Source organism: Dendropsophus ebraccatus, chromosome 14, assembly GCF_027789765.1.
Source record: "Dendropsophus ebraccatus isolate aDenEbr1 chromosome 14, aDenEbr1.pat, whole genome shotgun sequence".
Taxonomy (NCBI): domain Eukaryota; kingdom Metazoa; phylum Chordata; class Amphibia; order Anura; family Hylidae; genus Dendropsophus; species Dendropsophus ebraccatus.
The window spans coordinates 19,598,492-19,624,743 of NC_091467.1; the positions used below are offsets into that span (position 1 = coordinate 19,598,492).

General features: G+C 42.1%; 1 protein-coding gene across 1 annotated transcript; it reads left to right on the forward strand.

Moving 5' to 3' along the window:
• Window positions 1-232: 232 nt before the first annotated feature.
• On the forward strand, window positions 233-17,895 carry LOC138772516 (syndecan 4-B-like). The gene is made up of 5 exons (XM_069952963.1): window positions 233-746; window positions 13,050-13,188; window positions 14,016-14,086; window positions 14,292-14,472; window positions 15,409-17,895. The coding sequence occupies exons 1-5, from the start codon at window positions 684-686 to the stop codon at window positions 15,555-15,557; spliced, it is 603 nt and encodes a 200-aa protein (XP_069809064.1). The 5' UTR covers window positions 233-683; the 3' UTR covers window positions 15,558-17,895.
• Window positions 17,896-26,252: the final 8,357 nt, after the last annotated feature.

The window sequence follows — 26,252 nt, forward strand, 5'->3', positions numbered from 1 at the left end:
AAAATATAATATATATGCCTAATAATTATATTGATTGACTAGATGCCTACAGCAACCAATCAGCATTCACATCTCATTTATCAGCTATTTTAAGACTACTGCCGCATCCTTATAGGTTGCTATAGGCAACAGCTCATCGTTTCTTTCCAAACAGTCCTGTCTGTTGCCAAGCAACGTCAGCAGAGTGACATCACCAGAGCGTTACACTAACGGCCGGACCGATACATTGTTTATTATCCAAAGATTCTGACAAACACCGAATATCTCGGAAGAGCGGCGCCCGTCTTCCCTTCCTATACACCGTGAATGTGAAAGCTGAAAGTGAAGCCGTAAAGCACTGCCCGGCCTCACGCTGCCTCATGTCACACGAAACAAAAGACTCGGGGAAAAAAAAATTCCACTAAGTCACTAGTGAAACCTAAGCCTCTTATGTCATTTCCCCTTTAAATGAATCAACTCCCAGACAGGGAAATTCCGGTAATGGGGGGAGGGGAGAGAGAGGACTGTGTGTAGTGAAATGGGAGGAGACAGCGTATAAAAAATCCTTTGAAGGTAACTCACACACACACTAGAGAGTAGTAAAGTTCGCTGGGATAGTCGCACAGCAGCTGGGGAGATCAAGCTTCCTGTCGCACTCACTGAGGACTTTTGGATTGTCTCTCGAGGACCAAGCGCCATTTAGGATGAACATGAGGCTGGTGCTGTTCGTGCTCGGGGCCCTGCTCGGCGCAGTTGCGGCAGAATCGGTAAGTGGCGCAGAGAAAAAGTCGCACAAAAGCGCGGGGAAGGGGGAAAAGAGAGGGGGGCAGCGCATAACTCGCATTCCACTGCTATGTGGCTGTATATAGTGTCCTTGTGTATAGGTGGAGAAACCTGTTTGCTAGTGATTGTGGAACTACAAGTCCCAGCAAGTCATAGACTTGTTATGTGTGTATTATGGGGACTATAGTCTAGGATGGCTTTGGTTTGTTGAGTGCTCAGGTTGCTGGGTGGTAACTTTGTAGCAGCCAGGGGGCATACTGCCCCCCCATGACATGTGGTGGGATATACAAGGGTCATTGCCCCCAGGGATGTGACCATTGAGCTGTGGGACTGGAATGTCTCAGTGAAAGAGACTCCATTTAAAAGGCTGTCTCTTCTCTTGTGTCTGGGCGCTCTCTGAACCTCCAAGCGTGAGCCTCGCACCCTGACCTATCCCATTGTTCACGAGGAATTCCAGCACCTTTTCTTTCCCCCCTTGTGGATGTATTTCGGTTGGCTAATGGGCTGTGGATGATGTTCTGCCCCCCCTTCCCCATATATGTGACTTATGGCGTCTCCTCTATTATAGCCCCCCCCCCCCCCCCCTACTTGATGCCTTCAAGGGGCTTCATTGTATCAGGACAGGAAATGGAGAATATAATTTATTCACGTGACTTCTCTTAGGATAATATCCTGTCATCTATTATGGATGTGTACAGATATAATGGCGCGCCGATCGGAGGTGTAATGGCCGTGTGGTCGGAAATCGCCATGCGTGAAGGTTGTCGTCATTGGGTTTGCGTTCGCCATTATTTGTCCTATACAGGAGTGTCCGTGTTCTCCTGTCTCACTCGGTATGAGTATCTACAGTATTTTTTTTTTTTTTTTTTTAACAGAAACTTGACTGTCCACATTATAATCATTGTGCGGCAATGGATCTGGCAATATCATATCTGTTCTGCTATAATAGGGATCCCTAATCTGTGGCTTTCTGTAAGAACACTACGACCTCCATTGAACCCCCAAGTTGTCAGGCGAAAATCTTTTTCTTTCAAATCAACTGATATCAGAAAGTTATATAGGTTTGTAATTTACTTCTATTAAAAAATCTCAAGTCTTCCCATACTTATCAGCTGCTGTATGTCCTGCAGGAAATGTTTTATTTTCAGTCTGACACAGTGCTCTCGGCTGCCATCTCTGGCCGAGACAGGAGCTCTGTCTGGTTTTCTATGCATCCCCATAGTAAATCTCTCCAGCTCTGGACAGTTCCTGTCTTGGCCAGAGATGTCAGCAGAGAGCACTGTGTCAAGAGTGAAAATAAAACATTTCCTGCAGGACATACAGCAGCTGATAAGTATAGGAAGACTTGAGATTTTTTAATAGAAGTGAATTACAAATCTATATAACTTTCTGAGACCAGTTGATTTAAAAGAGATTTCGCTGGACAACCCCTTTAAGAGTACCATAAAGGCAAGCGCTAGGGTTAAACTAATCCCCTGGTTCCCTACTTGTAAAACTACAACTCCCAGCAGGCCCCCTAGAGGTTGTAGTTGCCTGGACGCCAGACGCGTGTGGTGTAACGCTGTGTTTGCCGGTGGGCCGCTTCCATGACCTCATCCACGTCCTTACGACACTTGCACCGAAGGCCCCAGGAAGTTTTGCGTCCGTCACGTTCATTCTCATTCTTGCTCTGGAGCCAAATAACTTCTTGGCGAGGGGCAGGACTCTTCTAATATTTAGACTCCAGCTCGCGTTAGGAATTCTCTTGTCTGTGGGATGAAGCAACCCCTTGACCGTCTTATTAGCAGATGTTGCTGGCGTCTTTGTTACTCCGTCAAGTAGTTATGTAAAACAAGGAGCTTGGATAAACATGGAGGGATTTAGGGAGCCAAGTTTCCGGAACGCTCGCATAACTCTGCTTTTTGGGGACTCCAGCTGTGACTCCGCTCGCCTGTCTCTTTTCTACGTGTTTGTTGGATGATAAACAAGTTTGTGAGTCAGTCGTCACCGTTCCCTCATAGATGACTTTAATGTCTTTGGTACATTAGTGTTGCGACATACACCCTCCTGTCTTGCGTAACGTCAGAAACAGCTTTTCCTGGGAAAGTTCCTGGGAAGTATGTCCATTTTAGGAGAGGATTTCCTGCAGACAGTACAGTTTGTGGATAGTTGGGGGGTCACTGGTTTGTAAGATGGAGTTAAATATTAAACTATAAGGGGGGGAGCACTTGTGATCTGAGCCTTGGGAAGCCTGTGGGTTCTTTAGGATGCAGTCAGCTATGGACGGGGTTATGCTTTGACATATGCTCCAGCGAGTCTAGAAAAAAAACCTTGAATTGTACCAGTTCAAAACAACAACCAGCCTTACAAAGTCAATGCGCCAGTTCAAAAAAAAAAAAGCTGAGCGCCTATAGAGTGAGGCCCCTCTGGGGTCATTGTTCTCTGTGGGGCTGCCGCATTTGCATATAAATGATATCGTGCTTTATGAGGTAAGAAAGTGTTTTACTTAAAAGATCATTTCCGTTGCAGGGATTTGCTCCCCCCCAACAGCTTTTCTGATTATTGGTTCTCAGCCGTTTAGAATCCAGAAATACAAGAACTTTTCGGTGAACTTTCCTATTGGCTGTATGTAGTACAGGGTAGGGGATATATAGTTTGACCGCTGGGACCCTCCTGAATGAGCAGAGCACAGTGCATGGCCTGTGCTTCATTCTCTATGGGGCGTCCGGTCACTGAGCTCTGTGCTTGGCAATGTTTTGAAGCCCCGTAAAGAATAAACTAGAGATGAGCAAATCTTGAGTACGCTGGGGTTCACCTGAACTCTGAACCAGTGGCTGGAGATGTTGGATGCAGCCCTAGAGAGTCCTGGGAAATATGGATCCTGCCCATGGCCTATGTCCGTATCCATGTTTTCCAGGCCGCTTTAGAGCTGTATCCAACTCTAGCCACTGGTAATCAAATGCAGAGTGATCACGTTCGGACGTACCCTAGTGTGCTCGAGGTTCGCTCATCTCTACAGGCCACCATCCACTTATTCAGAGAACAAACTTTTCTCTAGGTGTTGGTGGGCCCCCCTTCCCCCAAGCTAGTTTTCCCTATCATAAATAGGGGCAGCTCCATCTTTGGCTAGGCATGGCCTCTTATTACTGGAATCTCTCATCCCACTCCAACATATGTGGTGGCCCTCACTTGTAGACGCCTCATGATGGTGGATGTTACTACTCCTGAAGTGTCTTTTCAAGGTCTAGTGAAGGTGACTACTCTCATAATGCCAAACTAGTCGACTATCTTGTGTGCATGGGGGTCTTCCAACATGCCTAATGTGTACATTTTAATGCCAATCCTTTCATCCAGGTAGATAGACCATGGTCGTCTTCTTTCCTCATGTCTATGGAGCATCTATCATCAACAAGGTGTGCGGCCAGTTTGGCTATTTTCCCTATTGGCTCAGCACTTGCGTCTGTCTTCAATCTGTCACTTGGACACGACATGGCCGCCATTGCATCGTTTAGGACTTTTATTAGTCAGTGTTGCATACAGTTCACCTGAATAAACACCATCTTAGTTCCCAATACTACACCCATCACCTATTACTTGGCACTGATTCAGCTTTTACTGTGGGTATTTACAGCCTATATCATTGCTCCTTCTACAAATATAGGAGGGGTGGCCGTGTACGTATGCATAGCTGTATACACCCTCCAAGTGACTAATGACTGCTCAGGTCAGTAACTACTTTAAGAAGCTGAACATCACCTACGTGCCTGGCCCGTCCCTTAGCTATTTCACAGGGGCACGACGATCCGCAGCGCCAGCGAACAGCTGCTGTATTCTTCTAGGCCTCTAAGAAGTGTTGTGGAAGACTCCGAGCTTCCTGAGCTCCTTTTGTTCTGCCCCAGGAGAATGCAGGGCTGTGTGCAACCCCAGGATTCCAGGTGCCCTCACATGGCGAGTAAACAGCCCGGGCCTGTGCACCTATTATGCTGCCTTTCATGCTTCACATCCTGACCACGTCAAACCTTTAGACTTTTGTGTACACTTAGCTGTACATGTATTTACTTAGACCAGCGTCTTTCATGCTTTCTTGTCCGACAGAGCGTAATATTACAGTGCAATGTGCTGCAGAATCTGATGGGGCTGGAAGTAGATCCAACAAGTAAAGCTTGTTTGGCTAAAAAAAAATGAATATGGCTACTTGGGGAATAAATCACTACAGGACGTGTCTAGGTCATGCTCCAGTTTGAAATATTTTTTTAATGACTATTTATTCCTAGTAAATTGCATGATAGCAATGTCATCATAACCAGTCCTCCCAGTCCATCACAGTACATGTGGTGTCATTGAAAATCGTTCTATTCTACATCTTCTCTCTCTACCTGGAAGACCCTCTTGAACTTTGGTTGCTGACGTTTGTATAGAATCGCTAGAGATTAGCGCAATTGGGAGTGTGCGTCGTTAGACTACTGATGGCTGGAAAAGTTGGTTGCTAGGCCTAGGGAGTCCTGGAAAACATGGATACAGCTATAGGCTGTATCCATGTTTTCCAGGATTTCCTAGGGCTGCATGCAACTTAAAGTGGTTCTCCACTGCTACAAAAACATGGCCGCTTTCTTTCAGAGACAACACAACGCTTGTCTCCAGTTCAGGTGCGGTTTGCAATTAAGCTCCATTCACTTCAATGGAACTGAGCAGCAAAACCCCGCCCAAGCTGGAGACAAGAGTGGCGCTGTCTCTGGAAGAAAGTGGCCATGTTTTAGTAGCACTGGATAACCCATTTAAGCCACCAGTATTCAAATGCCAAACAGTTGGACTCAAGCATGCTTCGGTTGTGCTCTTTGGCATTCTATACAAACCAAACGGAAAGAAGCTTGGTTATGGTAGGAGGTGTCGGGACACGCAGTGCATGCTGACCACTATCCAACGCAACTACAGTGGGAATCTGAACTGGACAATGGAGCAGTAGATGGTGGTCTGGTCTGGAGTGTGTTTTCTCTTATGGCAAGTGGATGTTACCTTGGGCCCAAGCATCATCTGAATATTACTGTGAGACATACCACCTGCCTAACCAATGTTCAGAGCAAGTAATAAATCCCTAAACCAATGCTGAGCTACTTTGGTGGCACCATGCAGTTTGACCACAATGACTATTTGGTTGACTTTGAGTAAGCCGGAAAAAGTTGTAAGTTGCCACCATCTGACCTTGTCTTCTGTCATGTCCAGAAGCGTTCCTTTATCTGACGTGAAGGTTACTCTTACATAATGCTATATTGCATCAGATGCTCCTTGTTGTGGATGGAAGAGTCTACCATGGTACGAAGACTGCTTTGGTAATACCATTGAACTAGGCACCCTACATACACGGACACTGCTGTTCCATTTGAACCTTGACATGTGACAGTCCTTCTGAGGTTTTCTGGAAGCATTCTGCTCCTTCACATGTGGTCTAACAAGTCTTGTAAGATGTTCGTACAGTTGCAGGTGTCTAGTTACCTTATTTAGTGGAAAAGTACCTTTCTCTCACAGTGGAAACACCTGATTGTGCAACTGAATGCGTTTTAACAGTTTGATATCGATGAGACTAGCTCTGTAGTGTACCTGGCTTTTGTTAGAACAGGTGTTTGCACCCCCCCCCCCCCCAAAAAAAAAAAAATCCCCTATAATTTTATTTTACTGCATAAACCTATATAGTCCCTATGATCTACTGGAATTTCCCCTCTTCACCACCAGCAAGTTATATAGTTGTATGCGCACACGTACCAGTTCACGTGTCTCCTGCAACTTTGTTTTGACCGGGTTCGTCACGTGGAACAAAGACCTTGATTATATTAAATGTGTGATTGTTGGCTAAACAGATACCAGTTGGATTATGGGATGAGCTGGTGGTATGGCGCTCCCGGGTGTCTACGGGTTATAGCAGTGTGCAGCTATTTATAAGGTTTGATAAGCTGCTTCCTCCTTCTACTTTATTTGAAGCAATGTCATTTACTATTGTACATTGTTTCCTGTTTACACCATAACTTTACAGCTTTTCCCATGGGCCCTCGATGTTATGTCAAGAGGGAATATTCGGAAGTGATATCTTCCAAAGACAATTGTGTTCTAGCTTGTCGCTTGATATGGTGGGCTCCTTGCACCTAGGTGGTGGTACATATATTCTCTTTATGCCCCTTCTGTGTAGAGATTGTCGGCCAATAACTGGATATTCATTCGTAGACAATATATATTTTTTAAAGCAACAGATCTTTGGACAAAGGAAGAATTTTAAGACACTTTTTTTTTTTTTTTTTTTTTTTCAGCATAATGTCACATCCTGGGGGGGATAAGGCAAATACAGGGACCATGCCTACGTGCCTTGTCTACATTGGTCCTGTCCCCTCCAGACAGTGGCCATTGGTGTGCAAATGACTTTGCGGAGAGCTGGAACCATGCGGGGATTGTTGATTACATGCAAACAGCTGACTCATTACTGATAGGTAGAGTCAATGGGGCGGAGGGCAGACAATGAGGTTGATTTTCTACCCCAGACACTTTAATTATTTAGTCATTTATTTAGGAAAGTGTTAATTTTGCCTCTATTGGAAACAGGAAATTAGGATCTGTTTGCTGAGAACTTGTGTATGACAAGAAATCTCATCAGTGTAGTCTCCATTTTCTTCACAATGTAGAACTGGGATTAGGGTGACCGGTCATTTAGACGTGGTCGTATCTCCTACTTACTAGACGACAAGAGGGCCAACTGCTTCTGTTGTATACGTTCCTCTAGTAATATCGCAAGGCTGATAAGTCTCCTTACACAGCTTCCAATGGAGACATGTTACAACTTCAGACCATAGTTCACAATAGACATTGATACAACCAAAATATGGCGGTCTTGACGTATTATACTCTTCAGGTTTCCTGCTTTTAAAGGGGTTGGCCAAGGATAATAAAAATGAATATATGGTTGGGAGTGGTGAATAGAGATGAGCGAACCTGGAGCATGCTCGAGTCGATCCGAACCCGAACTTTCGGCATTTGATTAGCAGTGGCTGCTGAAGTTGGATAAAGCCGAAGGCTATGTGGAAACATGGATATAGTCATTGGCTGTATCCATGTTTTCCAGACAACCTTAGAGCTTTATCCAAGGTTAGTAGCCCCAGCTAATCAAATGCCGATCGTTCGGATCGACTCGAACCCGAACCTGGTTCGCTCATGTCTAGTGGTGAATAAATAAGTGACTCTCCTTCCTTGATCCCTCCAAGTCGCAGCTTCTTCTTGGCTCTGGTGTCATGTCATCCTTGAGAAACTGCCTGCTAGACCGGTTACGGACTGTGGCAGGATATCCCTGCAGTGAGTGACTGGCCGAGCAGACCGCTCCTGTGGGGGTAAGGCACAAGAACCAGAAAGAAGCAGTGTTTGCCAGTGGATCCATTGGAATGGCAGTTGTGGGGGATCAGAGTAGGTGAGTTTCACTACTTTACATGACTTTCAGACATATTTGAAAAAAACAAAAAAAACTTCATCCCTGGATAGACACTAAGTTGGTGCACAAATTTTATCTAGACCGGATTTCCTATGATTTTTGGTCCTACCCTATATAATATACTTGACATCTTTGAGAAATTGAGAGCCCCCTCATAGACCACTTTTCAAAGTCAATTTGGGTGGTCTCCTGAGTTTTCCCCCTATTCTACAGCCTTTTGTTTATCATGGATGTGGCTCTTAGGCAGCATCAGTCTGTAAGTTATACGGAGGTGTGTCACATTACATAGACTATCAGGAGGAAATTTCTATCAGATTAACCTAAAATACCCTGTGGTGGTGGTGAAGTCATATTTACGATTCCTAATGTTCGCATCATAAACTCTGTGTGCTAATGCGCCATTATCATCATATCCTCTTTACAGCAAGTACAGACAGGCCTATGAGCTCAGGAACCATGCAGGCAGGAAGCGGTTTCCCCCCCCGGGCATCGATTCTACAGAGTTTGATTCATCCCTAAAGAAGGTTCTTTATGTCAGTCAAGAATGAAGACAAGGGTCGACTCAGGAAAACTTCGATTTCACAGCTCATCTCTTATTTCAGTGCTGTGATCACAGCTCCTGAACTCACATGAAACGTTGGATTTCCAAGAACCATGTGGGGTTAACATTGGTCCTTGTCTACAGCTATGGGAGCATTAGAATACTCTGCTGTATTCAATGCTTTTTTTTTTTTTTTTTTTTTTTTGTATGTAGGCTTGACTCTTAGATCGATATGATGTGGGTGCCCCAGATTGGTGTGAAATAGTTTCTGCATTCTCTTGCTTGAGGTCTGACTTGGCACTTGGCTCTCATCTTGACCTTTTTGTAGCTAAAGTCGACAGACGAGCTGATGCAAAAGCTTCAAGGAACATGTTAACTTTCTGCATCCTATATCTTTAGACTGTGGGAGTCATGGGTGACGTGCTAACTATAACTTGCGTGAACTTGGAATATATCACAAGAAGCCCATGGCTGTGACTTTATCAGCATTAATTTATTTTTATTTCCCCTCCCCCCTCCTCCTCCTATTGCTGTATGTAAAAACTGAAGGCCTTTTATGGAAGCAGACTTTTTGGCTTTATGGCAAGATATATAGCTCGGTTCTTTAATTGGAATATCTCTTCGACCATCTGTGAAATTCCCAAATACAAAAAATTGGCTATTTATAGGATGAGCTGCCTGCGTACAGAGCATTCCCAAAGGCCGCGCCGTGTGGGTCTAAAGGGGGGGAATTTCCAGCTTTTTACAGTTAGAAATCCACATCCGTCTCCGAACCCCCCTACTATTTATGACCTTCTGTGATGCGGGGATGCTGGCTCTCCATTCCTCATTGATACAGTCTTCATAAATATTTCTGGCTCGCCATTCCTCATTGATACAGTCTTTATAAATATTTCTGGCTCGCCATTCTTTATTGATATAGTCTTTATAAATATTTCTGGCTCGCCATTCCTCATTGATGTAGTCTTAATAAATATTTCTAGTACTAACAGACCAGCAAAGTATTATTTATTCATAATAGATGCTGAATACCTGAATGCTGTACAGTGGGACAGGTGCCACCTTGTAAGCAAACAAGTGGCAGCAAATGAATATTCTTTTGTGTTTTGTAAAACTAACAAACCATTTTAGATATATAGGTAGAACGTCTGTGAAACAGCCATATAAATCAGGCAAAACGGCAACATCGCCCGCCCCCCCCCCCCCCCCCCCCTTACCTGCACAGGTGTAACAATGTATCAGGTAGCATTTCTACAAGGTCAAGGCAAAGGTCTATACTATTTCACGCAGAAGCTTTGATCTCTTAACTGTGCTAAAGACGTTCAAAAGGAATGTCTTTCATCCCGCCATGTCCATTCTGTTCTTTTAGCTATTGTACCTATGGTATGGATTACTTTATTTAAAGAGAAATAAGTAAAAAAGAAAAAGAAAAAAAAGCTTAGTCCTTAGTCTAGTTTCTAGAATCAACCTTGACATACTAAAAATGTTATCTGTTGGCCATACACAAGATTATTAAAAAATTCATTGACCATAGTTGACTTTAGGGTGCGTTCACACCTACAGGATCTGCAGCAGATTTGATGCTGTGTTCAGTTATTTAAATGAAATCTGCTGCAGAAAATCAGCTGCAGATCCTGTAGGTGTGAACGCACCATTAAAGTGGATCTTTCATGTTGATGCAGTCCTGTCTACAGGCATAATGATCTAGAGCTGGAGGAGCTGAGAAGAATGATATATAGTTTGTGGGGAGTTAAGCAGTCAAGTGGGTGGCCTTAATCAGTAAGTGTTATTAGGACCACCCACTTGACTACTTAGTGCAGAATTAGAAGATTTATGTGCATACTGAAAAGTAAGCCCCACAAAACTATATCAATCTGCTCAGCTACTCCTTCTCTACATCATGCTGTTTGCAGATTAGGCTGCATTTTTAAAGTTACAGGTTCCCTTTAAATATTTCTGATTGTGTGTGTGTGTGATCCAGCATTGTTACAGACCAAAATCAAGTCCGAAGTATGCGGGTCTGAACAAAGCCGAACAAGATGGCTGATCTGTGATATTAATATAAATTATTTTTAGAAAGACTTCTTTCTTTGAAAATTTCTTTCAGGCCATGTTCCCTACGTATAAGTTTTTGCATAACCCTTTTTTTTTCTGACCAGTTTAACCAGTATTTCTGTGGCGGGAATAAAGGACAAAAAAGTGAGTTTCCACATACGGAAGCAAAATAGGTCGAAAAGCAGAGGGCTATAAAGACATGCGGGGGGGGGGGGGGGGAAGAGAGAGAGAGAAAGTATTTAAAATTCTCCCTCCCCTAATAGGTTAATTGAATCTGTGCGGTTCTCTTCTCTCACCTGGCCAGTGATGTTTAATGTGTAAACCAGACGCGGAGCTGATGTCTCATGGCTCGGACCTGTTTGCTGCAGCTTTTCGAACCGTGTCCCATGAGGTGACCTTGCTGGGTGCAGTTTATCTCCCATTAGAGTTAAATATTATCTCGGCGATTAAAATACACAGAAAAACAAGTACAAGTTTACATTGCCATTAACAAATCGTTACAGAGGCACAGTATAGTCACGTCTGTTACAGTAGTCTCTCCCTTTATACTCTCGTCTCGGCCGTATAATAAGTTCTTTGTTCCTTTTCTGCTAAGATTTTTGAGGTTTCTCTAACCTTGAAAGCTGTGGTTTTCCCTATCAAAGCCGGGCTTCCTGCTCAGGACTGATAAAATTTAATGTAATGGTTTTGTCCTCATGGGTATAACGCAGGTCAATGAGGTTGTTATATATGGTGTTGGTGCTGCTTAGTCCCCTTCTATATTTTCACTTTTCTTAAGTTCTCATCCTCCCTGCTCACTATCTCCTGCAGAATCTCTTTTAAAGGGATCCTATCACTGTAAAAATACAGTTTTATAATTTTATTTATGGAAATCTTTGTTCATGCTAAGTAGTCAAGTGGGCGGTCCTGCCAATCACTGACTGCCTAGAGATTTCTATTAATAAAATGACTAATACTAAAAGTTTCCCCACTGAACTATATATCAATCTGCTCTGCTCCTCCTGCCCCATAACATGCTGAAAAAGTGGTGTAATACAACAGGTTCCCTTTAAATGAGCTCATAGAGCTTCATGGCAGTCTTGAATTGTTTTTGTTTGAATTGAAGGGCAACCCATGTGATAAGCCCATAAGACATCCCTTTTCTGTGTTGTAATGGTATCCCGCGGCTATCCTGGTAGACTGTGGAGCCTGGCCTTAAAGTCTGTGTTGCCATTGAATGCGTTTCTTCCACGTCTGTGCAAAACTTTTTTTTTTTTTTTTTTTTTTTTTTTTTTTTTTTTTGGGGGGGGGGGGGGGGGGGAACTTTCTGTTTGAGCTCAGACCAGTTTGTTGTGCAAATTTGGAGAATTACCAGGAGTTTCCAACATGTAGCAAAGAGTGTGACTTACTCTTCAGGCAATACAAATAGCCGTCAGGAGGCTACGGCAAAGAGCAGTGGATTGCAAAATACTAGTCTCCAGTGGGCAAGGAAGCAAGGTTTTTGGAAAATGTACAGGGCATTGCTTACATATATGGCGTGTTTCAGAAGCTAGCACATCTGCCAGAGGCGGAGCCCCATGAGCTTTTACAGAGTAAAGATCAACACAAGCATGTGTATGGCATCAGATTATGGCACCCAAATTACCCATACTCTGGGACCAGAAACTGGAAGAATGGACGTGAAACTTGTTGAGCTTTGTTTGGCCTTGTTAGAGTTGAGCCATCTTCTTCTTTTTTTTTTTTTTTTTTTTTTTTTTTTTTTTTTTTCCCTTTAACCCCTTTAATCATTCTGTATGATGCGGAGAACCACTCAAATTGGTATTTTTTTTTTATTTTTATTTTTTTTTTAGTAGCCATTTTATGTATTCGGGCTATACATTATAAAGAGTATTGCTATTGTTGCTTCACCTCCTTTGTCGTGTCTTCAGCAACGTTGTCCCTTTTTATTACATGCAACATACTTCTCTAGGCGCGTCCAGTAAAGCAGGTGTGGCTGTAGCATTACACGTCGCAGTAAAGGAAACTTCTACACCAACCTGTTCTAATAATTGAAATAAAATCTCCTTGGGAAGTATATGGCTTATGTGCTGGCCATATTAACTATTTCATCACCAGACCCCAAGGCTTAGGCCAACCGTTCTTCGCATCCCATTGTGGTTTACCTTGTTTTACCTCTCAATGTTCTCATCCGCCACTTAGTGATGTTAGATTATTGTAGAATTTCTTTGACAATCGAAGTTAATGGATTTTTTTTTTATTTTTTTATTTTAGATTCGAGAAACAGAGTTGATGGACCCAAATGTAGTAATCGATGATCTGATTGAATCCTCTGGGGCGGATGATGAAGATATTTATACTGACTACTATGATGAGGAAGACTCGTTAGAAGGCTCTGGGTCCGGTTTTTCAGGTATTTGAATTTGATCTTTTTTTGATAGTATTAGGCTAGACTCCTTTAATAGCCATCGTCCAAATAGTCAGCTGGCCAATGGCTGTCTCCTATTCTTAGGGGGTTGGCTGGGTGTGCATGTACCTAATGGAAAAAGGATAGTACTAAAAAGGGTAAAAAAAAACAAACTACTTTTAACATGTCTTAGAAACTTTTTGATTGGTCAGGGTCAGCTTTTTTTAGACCCCCACCAATTCGGATATGTAAGTGTTTGCTCCCTGCTTTGCTTTCATGGCAGCACACAGTCTTCAATATTAAGTCTATGGAATCCTCTGACCCTGACTGACTGGATATGTTGTAACGTGAATTTTTAAAAAAAAAATTTTTTTTTTTTTTTTTTTTGGGGGGGGGGGCGCGGACTTTTTTTGTGGAGTGACTGTAAAGCCATACACAAAATACTTGGCTCAAGCCTCCCATTCTCTTCTTGTAGAATATATACGCTACTCAGATCAATCAGCCTCGACGTGTTTAAACATATCTGCCGTATAAATACATAGGAAAAACAAACAAGGTGTGGTTATAGAAGACTTGGTAAAACAAGATGTTGGCCTACCCGAGGAACTTGTGTGATGAGTAAACATGCTGACGCTTAAAGGAAACGTAGCGGCCTTCCTATTCTTAAGGCTGTTACAAGAGACTAGCCATCTTTCCAGGTGCAAAAATCTAGTTTGATTAGAGAGCTATGACCTATGTCGGTGTAACAGATTTTTATTTTATTTTTTTTTTTATGGTCAATGAATGTAGCCAAGGCTTTAAAGTTCATACTAACGTGATCTTAATCTTTTCAGATGAAGACGATAGTGAAGACGATAGTGAGGATGATGAAGATGACATTGAATCAACCGTGGACACACCCATAGTAAGTGCTCGGTTCTCCATGTAAATCTGTGTTAGATATCTTAGTAGAATGAGCCTACACTTGGGCTGAGTTATGTAAAACCCTGAGCTCCCTCCATGTATTATCAAGTGAGCGAAGTTCACCTCTCTTTAGGATTGCTTAGTTTAAGATATCCTATTTCTAGCTAAGACTTGTGTCTTAATCTATGATTTTCTTGCGCCTACAGACTACTCTTGGTAATGACATCGAAGAAGGCTTCATTGAGAAAAAGATTTCTAATGAGGTCGACCAAGAGAACAACGATATAGTGCCAAATCGGGAACTCATGCCTGACGAAGATATATCAAATAAAATCGCCATGCCCGTCACCTCTCAAAACTTCTTAAGCAGGACAGAAGTAGTCATCGGTAAGCCTTGGACTCTTCACAGCCCTATATTCTTTTTATTATTGTATATTTATTGAAATCCACCTGTGCTGAATTGCGCCAAAAATAGATAAACAAGAGCGTTGTTGTGTTGTCACCTATTCATTAAGCGGAAGGAACGGATGTTGTGATTCCTCAAGGATTTATTAACAGATGGGTTCCTTCCTCTTATTGTGACTTGTTAGTCATTCATAAAATTAGTTGTGTGTGTTTTTTTTTTTTTTTTTTTTTTTTTTTTTTTTCTTACGTCCTTAATTGTCCAGAAAATATCAGGAAGTCCTCTTGCAGGTGGTATCCCCGACAAGGTTTATATATGGAGCTGCATGCTGTAGTTCTTTGAGGAGCATTCAGCAAAAATTGTGTGTTAAGAAAGAACCAAACCCTTGAAGGCCATGTTCACAGCTGGTTCATTCGTTTGGGTCAATTGGATATTATAGCTATGGAACCATTCTGCCCTAGAAGCTATGTTTCTCATATTGCTAGAGACTAGAGATGGGCAAACCTCAAGCATGCTCAATTTCTTCGTAACCTGAGCTTGCGCCATTTGATTACTAGTGGCTGAAAAAGTTGGATGCCTCCCTAAAGCTTCCTTGAAAACCTTTTTATATGGCCATAGACTATAGGCTGTAACCGTGTTTTCCAGAACTCCCTAGGGCTACATCCAACTTTAGCCACTGGTAATCAAATGCGGCACACCTGGATTCGGACGAACCTAAGAGTGCTTAAGGTTTGCTCATCTCTACTAGAGACATGATAGAATCTACGATAGTATGAAAGTGCATGACCGTGCTGTATGATTACTTGAAGACACTAAATTTTCTCTTTTCTTGGTGAAACTTGTATAAAACTTTTATAACTTGTTATCTTTACCAAAACTATGGGGGTAAAAAATCAATAATTTTTTTTTTTTTTTTGCAGCTGTCGTTGCCGGTGCACTGGTTGGCCTGGTCTTTGCCGTCATCATTGTCTTGCTCGTAATGCACGTTAGGAAGAACAAGAAAGGCGACAGTGCCTACGACACGGTGAAAAAACCCATCTACAAGAAGGCGCCAACAATCGAAGCATAGGCTTCACGCGGACCCTGTTGACTGTTGTTCAGACTTTGAAATGCATCGCAGAGCTGAGAAATCAAACCACCTTGTTGAATGACCCAATATCAAAACTGCTACAGCTCACCCAGTCTAAATATATATATCGAAAGGAAAAATAAGCTTCTTTTTTTTTTTTTTTTTAACCAAATGAAATTTGCCAGCATTTTTCCAGAGAACGTTTTATTTCATATCGAAATTCCAGGTGCTCTCGCCTACAGAGGCCATTTTGTGAAATAAAAATGGATGCTTTATGGAGTTAAATACACTACATTTAAAGAGTGGACGTTTAACTTAACTTTTTTTTTGTGGTAATTTTGTTGCAAATGCTAATATGCATATTTCCTGTAATTTAAGGATCTCTGCTTAATGGGATATTTTCTATTTGTCTTCCAGGATCTAGATTTTTTTTTTTTTTTTTTTATAATAAAGAGGACCGGTTATCACTTGATCATGTTGCTGAAACCAAGTCATTTGGGGGGGGGGGGGGGGGTCTTCTCCCAACCCTTAGCCTTTAATAGTTTTCTCTCTATACCCAAAGATGGGGAGATCAATTGATCAGGGCTGGGGGCGGGAAGAAGCCTCCGTGGACCGCCCCATTAACTTGTGGTTCGGGCAGCATGACTGGTTCCCTTGAAAGTTTCATGTATGTTTGTCTAAAGATTAAGGCTATTTCAGGTATATACTGTAAGTGGAATATTGTAATTGGTTTGGTCTTGAGCTAATACCCAAGAAAGACCAAGTTGCCTTCAATTTGGGAGCGGCCACTAAATATAGGGGGGTGGTGATGGGGTCTGTATGCAAGCATGTTCTATCCATGGACGAATTCTAACTATACCTCACCCAGTCTCTCTTCCAAGAACTACAATGAACTGCCATTTTTCTATGGATATTTCTAAATGAGAGGTACAGCGGATCCTTAGTGGGTGCCAAGTCTGCTTTTTCTACCGAGCGAGTGTCCTTCGTGTGTGCGTGTGAGTCTATAAGTACCTGGGTATGGATGTGCCTAAACTGTCACTATACTTTATATGGGGAAATGTTGACTTGTAGTCATAGAACTCTTTGAAATATTTCAAGATATTTTTTTTTTTTAAAAGAGAATAATAAAATGTTAAAATTCTGATGCATTTAAATGTATTTTATAGAAAATGTTAGATTTGGATAGAATTTGTAATATTGATTGTAGAATTTTATTTTTTATTTTTTGGTCTCCCTTTAATAAATGTTTTTTTTAATTTAAATTCCCTTTAATGTTTCATATTAACGTCTGTGTACATATGTATTATATATATTTGTATTTACCAAGGGCATTTTAAAGTGAACCTGACGCCTCTTCTATTGGTCTTGATCAGAAAATGTTCAGAAACCTCTTTTCTAATACCCTTGGTAGGAGGAATAATAAAATATCCAATGGACCAATTCTTTAATGAGACTGTTTCCTCCGAGAATCCCCTTTAAGTGCGGCTTAAAGGGCCATTGCCAAGCTGTAACTTGCTCTCTGTGCATGAACTTTTCGGGTACGACCCTCTTTACCTCCTTTTTATAGGGGGAAAACACAAGTAAATACGGTTTCTTCCAAAATATATACAGTATTTTACTGATCGCTGTTCTGGGATTTGAAGGTGACAGATTCTTTTAAAGGGAATTTGTCATATTACAATGAAGTCCACTCTGTAGGCATGTTATAGAGCTGGATTAGCTGAGCAGATTGATATACTAAATCCTTTCCATAAAATTATATATAACTAGTAATTTATTCACATTGGTTTCTGTTTAGAGGCGGTCCTAATTTATATTGACATGTTTAAATAAATTTAAATAACTGTCACTGATGTAGCCCCACCCCCTGGACTCTTAAGCCCAGAATAAGCAAAAGCTTAGATTAAGGACTTACTAGTTCTACTGAATCTTTTCCCATAAAACTATATATCAATCTGCTCGGCCTCTTCTGTTTAACTCCCTGCCCCCAGATTGCACTGCATTTGTGAAGTGACATGTTCCTTTTAATGAGTGGTTGTTTTTTTTTTTTGTTTTTTTTTAAACACATTTTGTCTATTTCCTGACAAAACACTACATATGGCTCATCAATATTGGCGCTAGGTTCACTTTAAAAAATAAAAATAAAGGCGAGAAATATGTATAGGGCAGTCACTAAATTGTTTCCATTGGGTTCTGATATGTATAATGGGTTCATTGTATACTGACTGCTCTGTATTTCTTTCACTTCGGACCATACAATACTACTTCTTTTTGTCTGTTTTTGTACCTGTACAATATTTCAATGTAGCAACTATTAAAATATATTTATATTTCACAACCTTTTATATGGTAGAGGTCTGTTTTTTTATTTATTTTATTTTTTATTTTACACTTTGAATATTTTTGTTAATGATCTATGGCTAAGGCTGCCATTTAAAGGGGGGTTCTACTTTTACAAACTACTTTAAGTCTCCGGTGCCTCTCTACTTTCCTTGAATGACTGCTCTACCTAGAATCACCAGTAGATATGAGCGAACTTACAGTAAGGGGCCTATTCCACGGAGCGATAATCGGCCAATTGGCCTGATTCAGCCAATTATTGCTCCGTGAAATAGAACGATCAGGCGATCGTGTCATTGGCTGATTTATTTTTATTTTTTTTATTTTTCTTAAATTACCTCACCAGGCTGCAGGGCTTCTCCTGCTCTGCTTCTCCTCGGGTCCCGCGCGCAGCAGCAGCTTTGGAGCGGCCTGTCTGAGCTGACAGACCGTTTAGCCAATCACTGGCTGGGACTGCCACGGCCAGTGATTGGCTTAGCGGTCTGTCAAAGCTGTTGCTGCGCGCGGGACCCGAGGAGAAGACCTGCAGCCTAATGAGGTAATGATTGTTTAACAACAAGGGCTCCATGGACATCGGTAACTATGTCCCTGGAGCCCTTGCTAAACTATTATCGGGCCGTGGACTAGGCCCAGTAAACTAGCGCCGATCTAGCAGGTGGGTGCTTGTTTACATATCGGCCCGTGGAATACCCTAAGTTTGGCTAAACCCAAACCTGATCGTTGGGCTCTTGAATTTTGCTACCTAAGAGACCAATGGCTGGATCTGTGATTTCCAGGCAGCCCTAGAAATTTGCGCATTTTTAATCGCCATGTAAGACCTACTTATATGGTGCCAACGCTTCTGTTCCGTATGGGTCTCACAATCTTGTATGTATTTGGAGTGTTTAAATAAAAAAAAAATTTGGATTTAAACCCAGGACCCCAGCGAGGAAATACTGCTCACTACTGGGCTTATAATATTGCAACGAATGGCAGAACACTTAGTTATGAAACTATGAGCTTTTATCTGCATTATTGTGCAAATTAAATCATTGCACAACCTTTCATAATACTGTTTAACCATGTGGCTTTGTGGACTATGATCTTAAAGGAATACGCCAGCATTTTATTTATTTATTTTTTCCAATCCACTGAAAGTTATGGTACACAGAGATTATCTGACAGATTATCTGCCAAAGATTTGAAGCCAAAGCCAGGAGTGGATTTGAAAAGAGGAGAAATCTCAGGCTTTCCTTTATGAACTGATCTCTGTTTATAGTCTGGTCCTGGCTTTGGCTTCAAATCTTTGGCAGATAATCTGTCAGATAATCTTTCTGTGTAAACGCACCATTATACAAATTTGTAAATCTCCAGTCTTTCAGTACTTATCAGCTGCTGTATGTCCTGCAGGAAGTGATATACTGTATTTTCCGGCATATAAGGCGACTGGGCATTTAAGATGCCCTGCTGCGGTCAGGCAGGGGTTAACTGCAGCTAAAAGCAGGCAGTGTGATGTACACTACCTGGGATAGAGACTGGAGAGCTTTGGGAACTTCCGGCGCCTCCATCGTTCTCCCGAAGCTCTCCCGGTCTCCGAGCCTCTCCGATAAGAGGAGAGGTTTGGCAATCTCCGCCGCAGGTAGTGTACGTCACACTGGGAACGGTATGGGAGGCGCGCAGATGCCGGGAACGGGCCCCAGGTGAGTTAAATGTTTGTTTTTGTTATTATAGTGGTTACCCCATATGGTGAGGATGGGGCCATTTTTGAGCCCCCCCCTCCCCCCCTCCAACCGTATAGGGCAACTGTACCCGGCATATAAGACGACCCCCGACTTCTAAGAATTTTTGGGGGTTAAAAAGTCATCTTATACACCGGTAAATACGGTATTCTTTCAGTCTGATATGGTGCTCTCTGCTGCCACCTCTGTCCCTGACAGGGACTGCTCAGAGCAGGAGAAGTTTCCTATGAGGATTTGCTACTGCTCTGGACAGTTCCTGACATGGACAGAGGTGGCAGCAGAGAGCACTGTCAGACTGGGAGGAATACACCACTTCCTGCAGGATATACAGCAGCTGATGAGTAATGGAAGACTTGAGATTTTAAAATAGAAGTAAATTACTAATCTATATAACTTTCTGACATAACTGTATAACTTTCATAAGCTAATCCATTAAACGGACAGCAAAAACGCAGTGCGAACCCAGCCTAAGCCATTAGAATTAGATTGTTATTGCCTATCAAAAAAATAATAAATTTGCTTGTTGGCCACACAGCTTCCCATATAATGTACTAGCGATGAGTGATGGCAGCAAAGGGCCGCACCATTACATTACTATTAGTGTTGTGTAATGGCTCTGTAAATCAGCCCTGACCTTACTGACATTTACAGCACAGCTAATAGGCCCTTACATAAGAGGAACCAGAACACCCTGTGGTCAATTTACTTGTAAGGAAAATGAACAGAGAAATGACGCTAAATTGTGAGAGAATATTATATTGCCATTATTCTAGGAGGGGTGGTGTTTCTCCTTGAGGAGACCGTCAGCAGGCATATGTATTATTGCAGACCAGGCAATGCATCCTGGGAAAACCATATGCAAATTAGCCAGTCTTTAGTAGAAAGCAAGCTGCTTGTCTAGCGCCACCTATTGAAAGTATTTACCCTGTAGGTTAAAGGGGTACTCCAGTGAAAATCTTTTTCTTTCAGATTAGCTTATGAAAGTTATACAGTTATGTCAGAAAGTTATATAGATTTGTAATTTACTTCTATTAAAAAATCTCAAGTCTTCCCATACTTATCAGCTGCTGTATGTCCTGCAGGAAGTGTTTTATTTTCAGTCTGACACGCTGCTCTCTGCTGACCTCTCTGGCCGACACAGGAACTCTGTCTCGGTTTTCTATGAATCCCCATAGAAAACCTCTCCTGCTCTGGACAGTTCCTGTCTCAGCCAGAGATGTCAGACTGAAAATAAAACACTTCCTGCAGGACATATAGTAGCTGATAAGTATGGGAAGACTTGAGATTTATTTAATAGAAGTAAATTACAAATCTATATAACTTTCTGACACCAGTTGATTTAAAAGAAAAAGATTTTCGCTGGACAACCTCAGGTCACAAAAACAAAGCGTTTTTCTTTTAGAAATAGCGCCACTTATGTCTTCAGTTGGTATTGCAGCTCCGTTTAATTAAAGTAAATGGAGAAAAGGTGTAATACCACACACAACCTGAGGAGACGAGTGGCGCTGTTATTGGAAAGAAGCAGCTTTATTTTTCTAATTGTGCATACCCTGTAGACAAGCCTTATGACATACAGTGTGTATATATATATATATATATATATATATATATATCATACTATGGGGTTTATCAGCCAAACCTGCTTACAGCTTACCTCTCTGTTATATTAGGAGAAAGGTCAACACTCCCCACCCGCCACGTAAAGCTGTAAAAGTTTTTAAATTTTTTTACGTTTTACTCATTTTGTGGAAAGTTTCCTGGAAGCTTACAGATTTTTTTTCTGCTGCTATATACAATCCGCTATTAGTGAGGTTTCTTCATTGTTTTTACATTCTCGGCTTTTGTGTAAACCGTCTGCTCCCATCATTGTGACCAGGCAATAGCCCAAGAATGTATTACATTTAGGGCAGATCAACTGTTCTTACCTTTTAAAGAAAAGATTCCTTTGTGCTGAGATAAATGGAGGGAAGATGTATTTCATGTTCTCTTGATGAAATGTGGCTAAACCTTAAAAAAAAATAAAAAAATCTGATTATATATACAGCTCGTGTTAGGATTGTTAGAGGTCATTGTGTAAATTACTTCTATTTAGAAATCTCCAGTCTTCCAGTACGTATTAGCTGCTGTATGCCCTGCAGGAAGTGGTGTATTCTTTCCAGTCTGACACAGTGCTCTCTGCTGCCACCTCTGTCCATGTCAGGAACTGTCCAGAGCAGGAGATGTTTTCTATGGGGATTTGCTACTGCTCTGGACAGTTCCTGACATGGACAAAGGGTGGCAGCAGAGAGCACTGTGTCAGACTGGAAAGAATACACTACTTCCTGCAGGACATACAGCAGCTGATAAGTACTAGAAGGCTTGAGAAGCGCTATGCTGAATGCGTCTTCCTTGTAATTCTAGTGATCAGTGTGACCTGAACACACAAATGTGGACACAATCCTAACAATCCATGATGATGAATTGATGTCTTATTTAAATGAAACAGGATTCAATGCAAGAAAAAAAAAATTGCAATAAAATTATATTTTTTACATGTTAAGGCTAGGTTCACACTATGTAGAAACAACGGCTGTATTTCATAACATCTGCCATTATTTGAGAAATAACGGCCGTTGTTATGAAACACGGCCGATGTTTATACATAGTGTGAACCTAGCCTAAAGAAATACATCGGTCCCAAAAAGCTAGCGTGCACACAGCCTTATTATTGGTAGGTAAATGGCCTCGTTGCATAATTTGGCTATGTTGCCACAGCGTCTTTTCTTTGGCCGTCATTCTGAAGCCAAACAACGGCCGTTTTTATCTTTTTTTTTTTTTTTTTTTTTTTTTTACGACTACCAGGACTATACCTATAACGGCTTATAACAACGGTGTGTGAACATAGCTATTGAAGATGAGGAGCGATAGTCTCGGTCTCTTCTGATGGTTTGTTGGCCTTATCCACAGACTATATCAGAGTTATGGGATCAAGTGCTGAACCAAACTTCGTTTTCTAGTTTTTCGAGATCTGTTTTGCTTCAGGAACTTTGAAGCTCATACACGTCCCCTCCTGCCGCCACCAATCTGCACAAGTGAAGTTTCCCGGCCAGCAGAGTGGAAATTTTTGTTAGCCTGGGGGCCTCCTCTGTTTTTACATTTAGTGATAGTTCATGTTTTTTTTTTTAGTTTTTTTTTTTTTTTAACTTTTTCAGGTAATCTGATACTTTGTCCTATTGCTGTGTTAGAGCTCTTTTTTTTTTTTTTTTTTTTTTTACTGTTATTGTGGAAACTTTTCCCAAGTTCCTTGGTATCCAGTAGCAAACAACGTCCCTTTCTTATTAACACAGGTGTCGGCTTCTGTTTGTTTTACTCATTTATGTAGTACCCGTGTGGGTGTTTGTTTTTTTCGGAATCCTATTTCACTAATATATTTATTTTGGCATTGACGTGCATGTGCTGTATTAATTTCCGGTTCTGTCTCTTTTGTTCCTCAGGTCACTTATGCTCGGGGCTCAAACAAAAGAAAACGATCGCTTACTCCTAAGTATAAAGGGTAGTGCTGCGTGTTTTATATGTCACTACAGACGTTAAACTAACGTGGCAACAAAAACAGTACAAAAAAAAGTCAGCAAAATGTGTGTGTGAATCTAAATCCAGCCTAATAAGGGTATAGTGGGTGGGACCACACAGCAGCCTAAGCCACGCCCACATTAGGTGGGCAGGGCTTTAAGCTGTTAAAGGGGGGAGTGACCAGGTTTAAAGGAGAAGTCCGGTTGTGGCCTGTGAGGTCCGCTCCATAGTTCCGCCTCTGCCGCTGACTGGCTGAACAGATCACACATGCCACAACCCGGATCCCCCCACTCCGACCAGGAAGCGGCCAGGGACCAGAGCGGCCACCAGCGCTGGAGCGGGGGAGGTAAGAACACTTTAATTCTTCTATCCTCCCCCTCCCCAGCACTTGCTAAAAAAAATGGGTCTGGTTGTCTTCTTTAAAAAATGTTTTCTTGTTAGTGATGGCATGGTAAAAGTAAGTGATACTCACCTACCTCTGTCCCCCGCAGTCCAGTGACTTCTGGTCCCCTTGATCATCACTTGTTACTACTTCTAAGATGAATCCTCTTAGCAGAACCTTCCCACTCAGCCAACCACAGGCTGCACTGCTATCCAGCCTTAAGGCCCTATGACACGAAGTGATTATCGGCCATTACGGCCGATAATAGTCTTGTGTATTAGAAGGCAACAATCACCCAACATGCGTTGTTGTTGTTGTTGAAAAATCAACGTTCTAGATACCAGCATTATGCTGTGTAATAAGAGCGGCGGCAGTAGACCGCCAATATCTTCTATGGCCTGACAGGTCGGCGCTCGCTTGCTCCTCTGAACCGCCCCGTGGCTTTAGTCAGTGATTGGTATAGATACAGCCTACAGTATTGTTATTTAGGGCCTTAGGACTGCATTGGATTTCTTCAGCCACTGGTAATCAAATGTAGGGCGTTCGGGTGTGGACAAACCTACGCTCATCCCTAGTGTGTTTTTTTTTTTTTGTTATTTTATTATAGCACTCAAAAATTACAGAATAAAATTATTTGAATGACAGTTTTCCAAGTACAGTGGTGCCTTGGATTAGGAGCATAATTCATTCCGGGACAGCGCTCATAATCCAAATCACTCTTAAACCAAAGCAAAATTTCCCATTAGAAATCACTGAAATGCAGACAATTGGTTCCATGCTGCAAAAATAATCATTTATTATTCTGAATAACATGTAGAACAGATGAAACAAACATTTAGAAACAGCTGAATATGTGATATTATAAGTTACTGTACAGTATAGCAATCAGCATGAGGAGTATAATGTATAGTAAGTGAATAACCCTGAGAACACAGCAGCAGTTTGTAGATACAGGATGGAGCTGCAGATCCCCATAATGCAGTAGTGTAGTACAACAGGCTAGAATAGATAAGCAGGGCTGCTGTCAGAGGTCTGTGTGGTCACATAACAGCAATGGGGAAGGGGTGTGTGTTCAGTATGGACTAATCAGGAAATGAGAATCACAGAGCTGTGCAGGAGGACAGAAACAGAAACAGCAGTGTATATAGCGGAGTGTAAGGACAAGCACATTATAGCATTAGCAGTGTGTATAGCTGAGTGTGAGTGCAGGCACATTATAGCAGGAATGGAGAGGATGGGAAACACAAGAGGTGAAAGAGACTGTAGGGAGCATGAAGGAATGAGCAGGGCAGATGTGGGCACATGAATGCAGCGCTCTCTGTCCGGGGAGAGAGGGGTTACAGCTAGAGATTACCTCCACAGTCCTGTCCCCTGATGTAAGCCCCAGCCTGAAGTGGATCTGCAATGATTTGAAAGGTAAAGGAGACTATCTGGGTCAGACTACAGGGCTGTAGATTCCGATATGCAGACCATGCCCCTCCCCAGGGCCGGCTCCAGGATTTTGTGGGCCCTTGGTCGAAAGAGCCTCAGTGGGCATCTTTGTATAGCAAATTATGTGGCATCATTGTTAGAGGGTCTCGGGTCTCTATCTCTTGATTGTATGAGTGTGAATATATCTCCCCATTCTGTGTAGGTATACAGCAGTGTATTATATACTTATTATCCTCCTGTATGAGTGTGTGTATATCTCTCCATTCTGTGTAGGTATCTATCTCTTGGGCATATATACACACATACTCATACAGGAGGATAATAAGTATATAATACACTGCTGTATACCTACACAGAATGGGGAGATATACACACTCATACAGGAGGATAATAAGTATATAATACACTGCTGTATACCTACACAGAATGGAGAGATATATACACACTCATACAGGAGGATAATAAGTATATAATACACTGCTGTATACCTACACAGAATGGGGAGATATATATATACACACTCATACAGAAGGAGGATAATAAGTATATAATACACTGCTGATCCCCTACACAGAATGGAGAGATGCTGTGAAGGGTCCCAGCATACAGGTCAAATAAAGTTTGACAAAATACCGGGAAATAAAAAACGTAATTTAGTAACTCACAGGTGACGTCTCCTTTGATCTGAGGGGATTGCTCTCCGTTTTCTCTCCATCTGGCCCAGACCACCATGATGATTTCTTGCAGCTACAATTCTTCCCTTCAGAACCTGTCAGACAAACCATCTTAGGCTCCGCACATTTCCAGCAACTTCCTTCCCACCCATAGGCTCCTATACAGTAGTAATTCTGCTGCTTGGTGTTATGTGCAGTAAAGTAAGGAGGTATGTGGGTCCCGTATGTAGGATCCCGTGCTATGTCCCCAATATAGTAATAATGTCCTCATGCTGTGCCCCCCATATAGTAAAAATGTCCTTTGTCCCCATAGTAATGTCCCCTGCTGATCCCCCATAGTAATGTCCCCTGCTGATCCCCCATAGTAATGTCCCCTGCTGTTCCCCCATAGTAATGTCCCCTGCTGATCCCCCCCATAGTAATGTCCCCTGCTGATCCCCCCATAGTAATGTCCCCTGCTGATCCCCCATAGTAATGTCCCCTGCTGATCCCCCCCATAGTAATGTCCCCTGCTGATCCCCCCATAGTAATGCCCCTGCTGATCCCCCCCATAGTAATGCCCCTGCTGATCCCCCCATAGTAATGTCCCTGCTGATCCCCC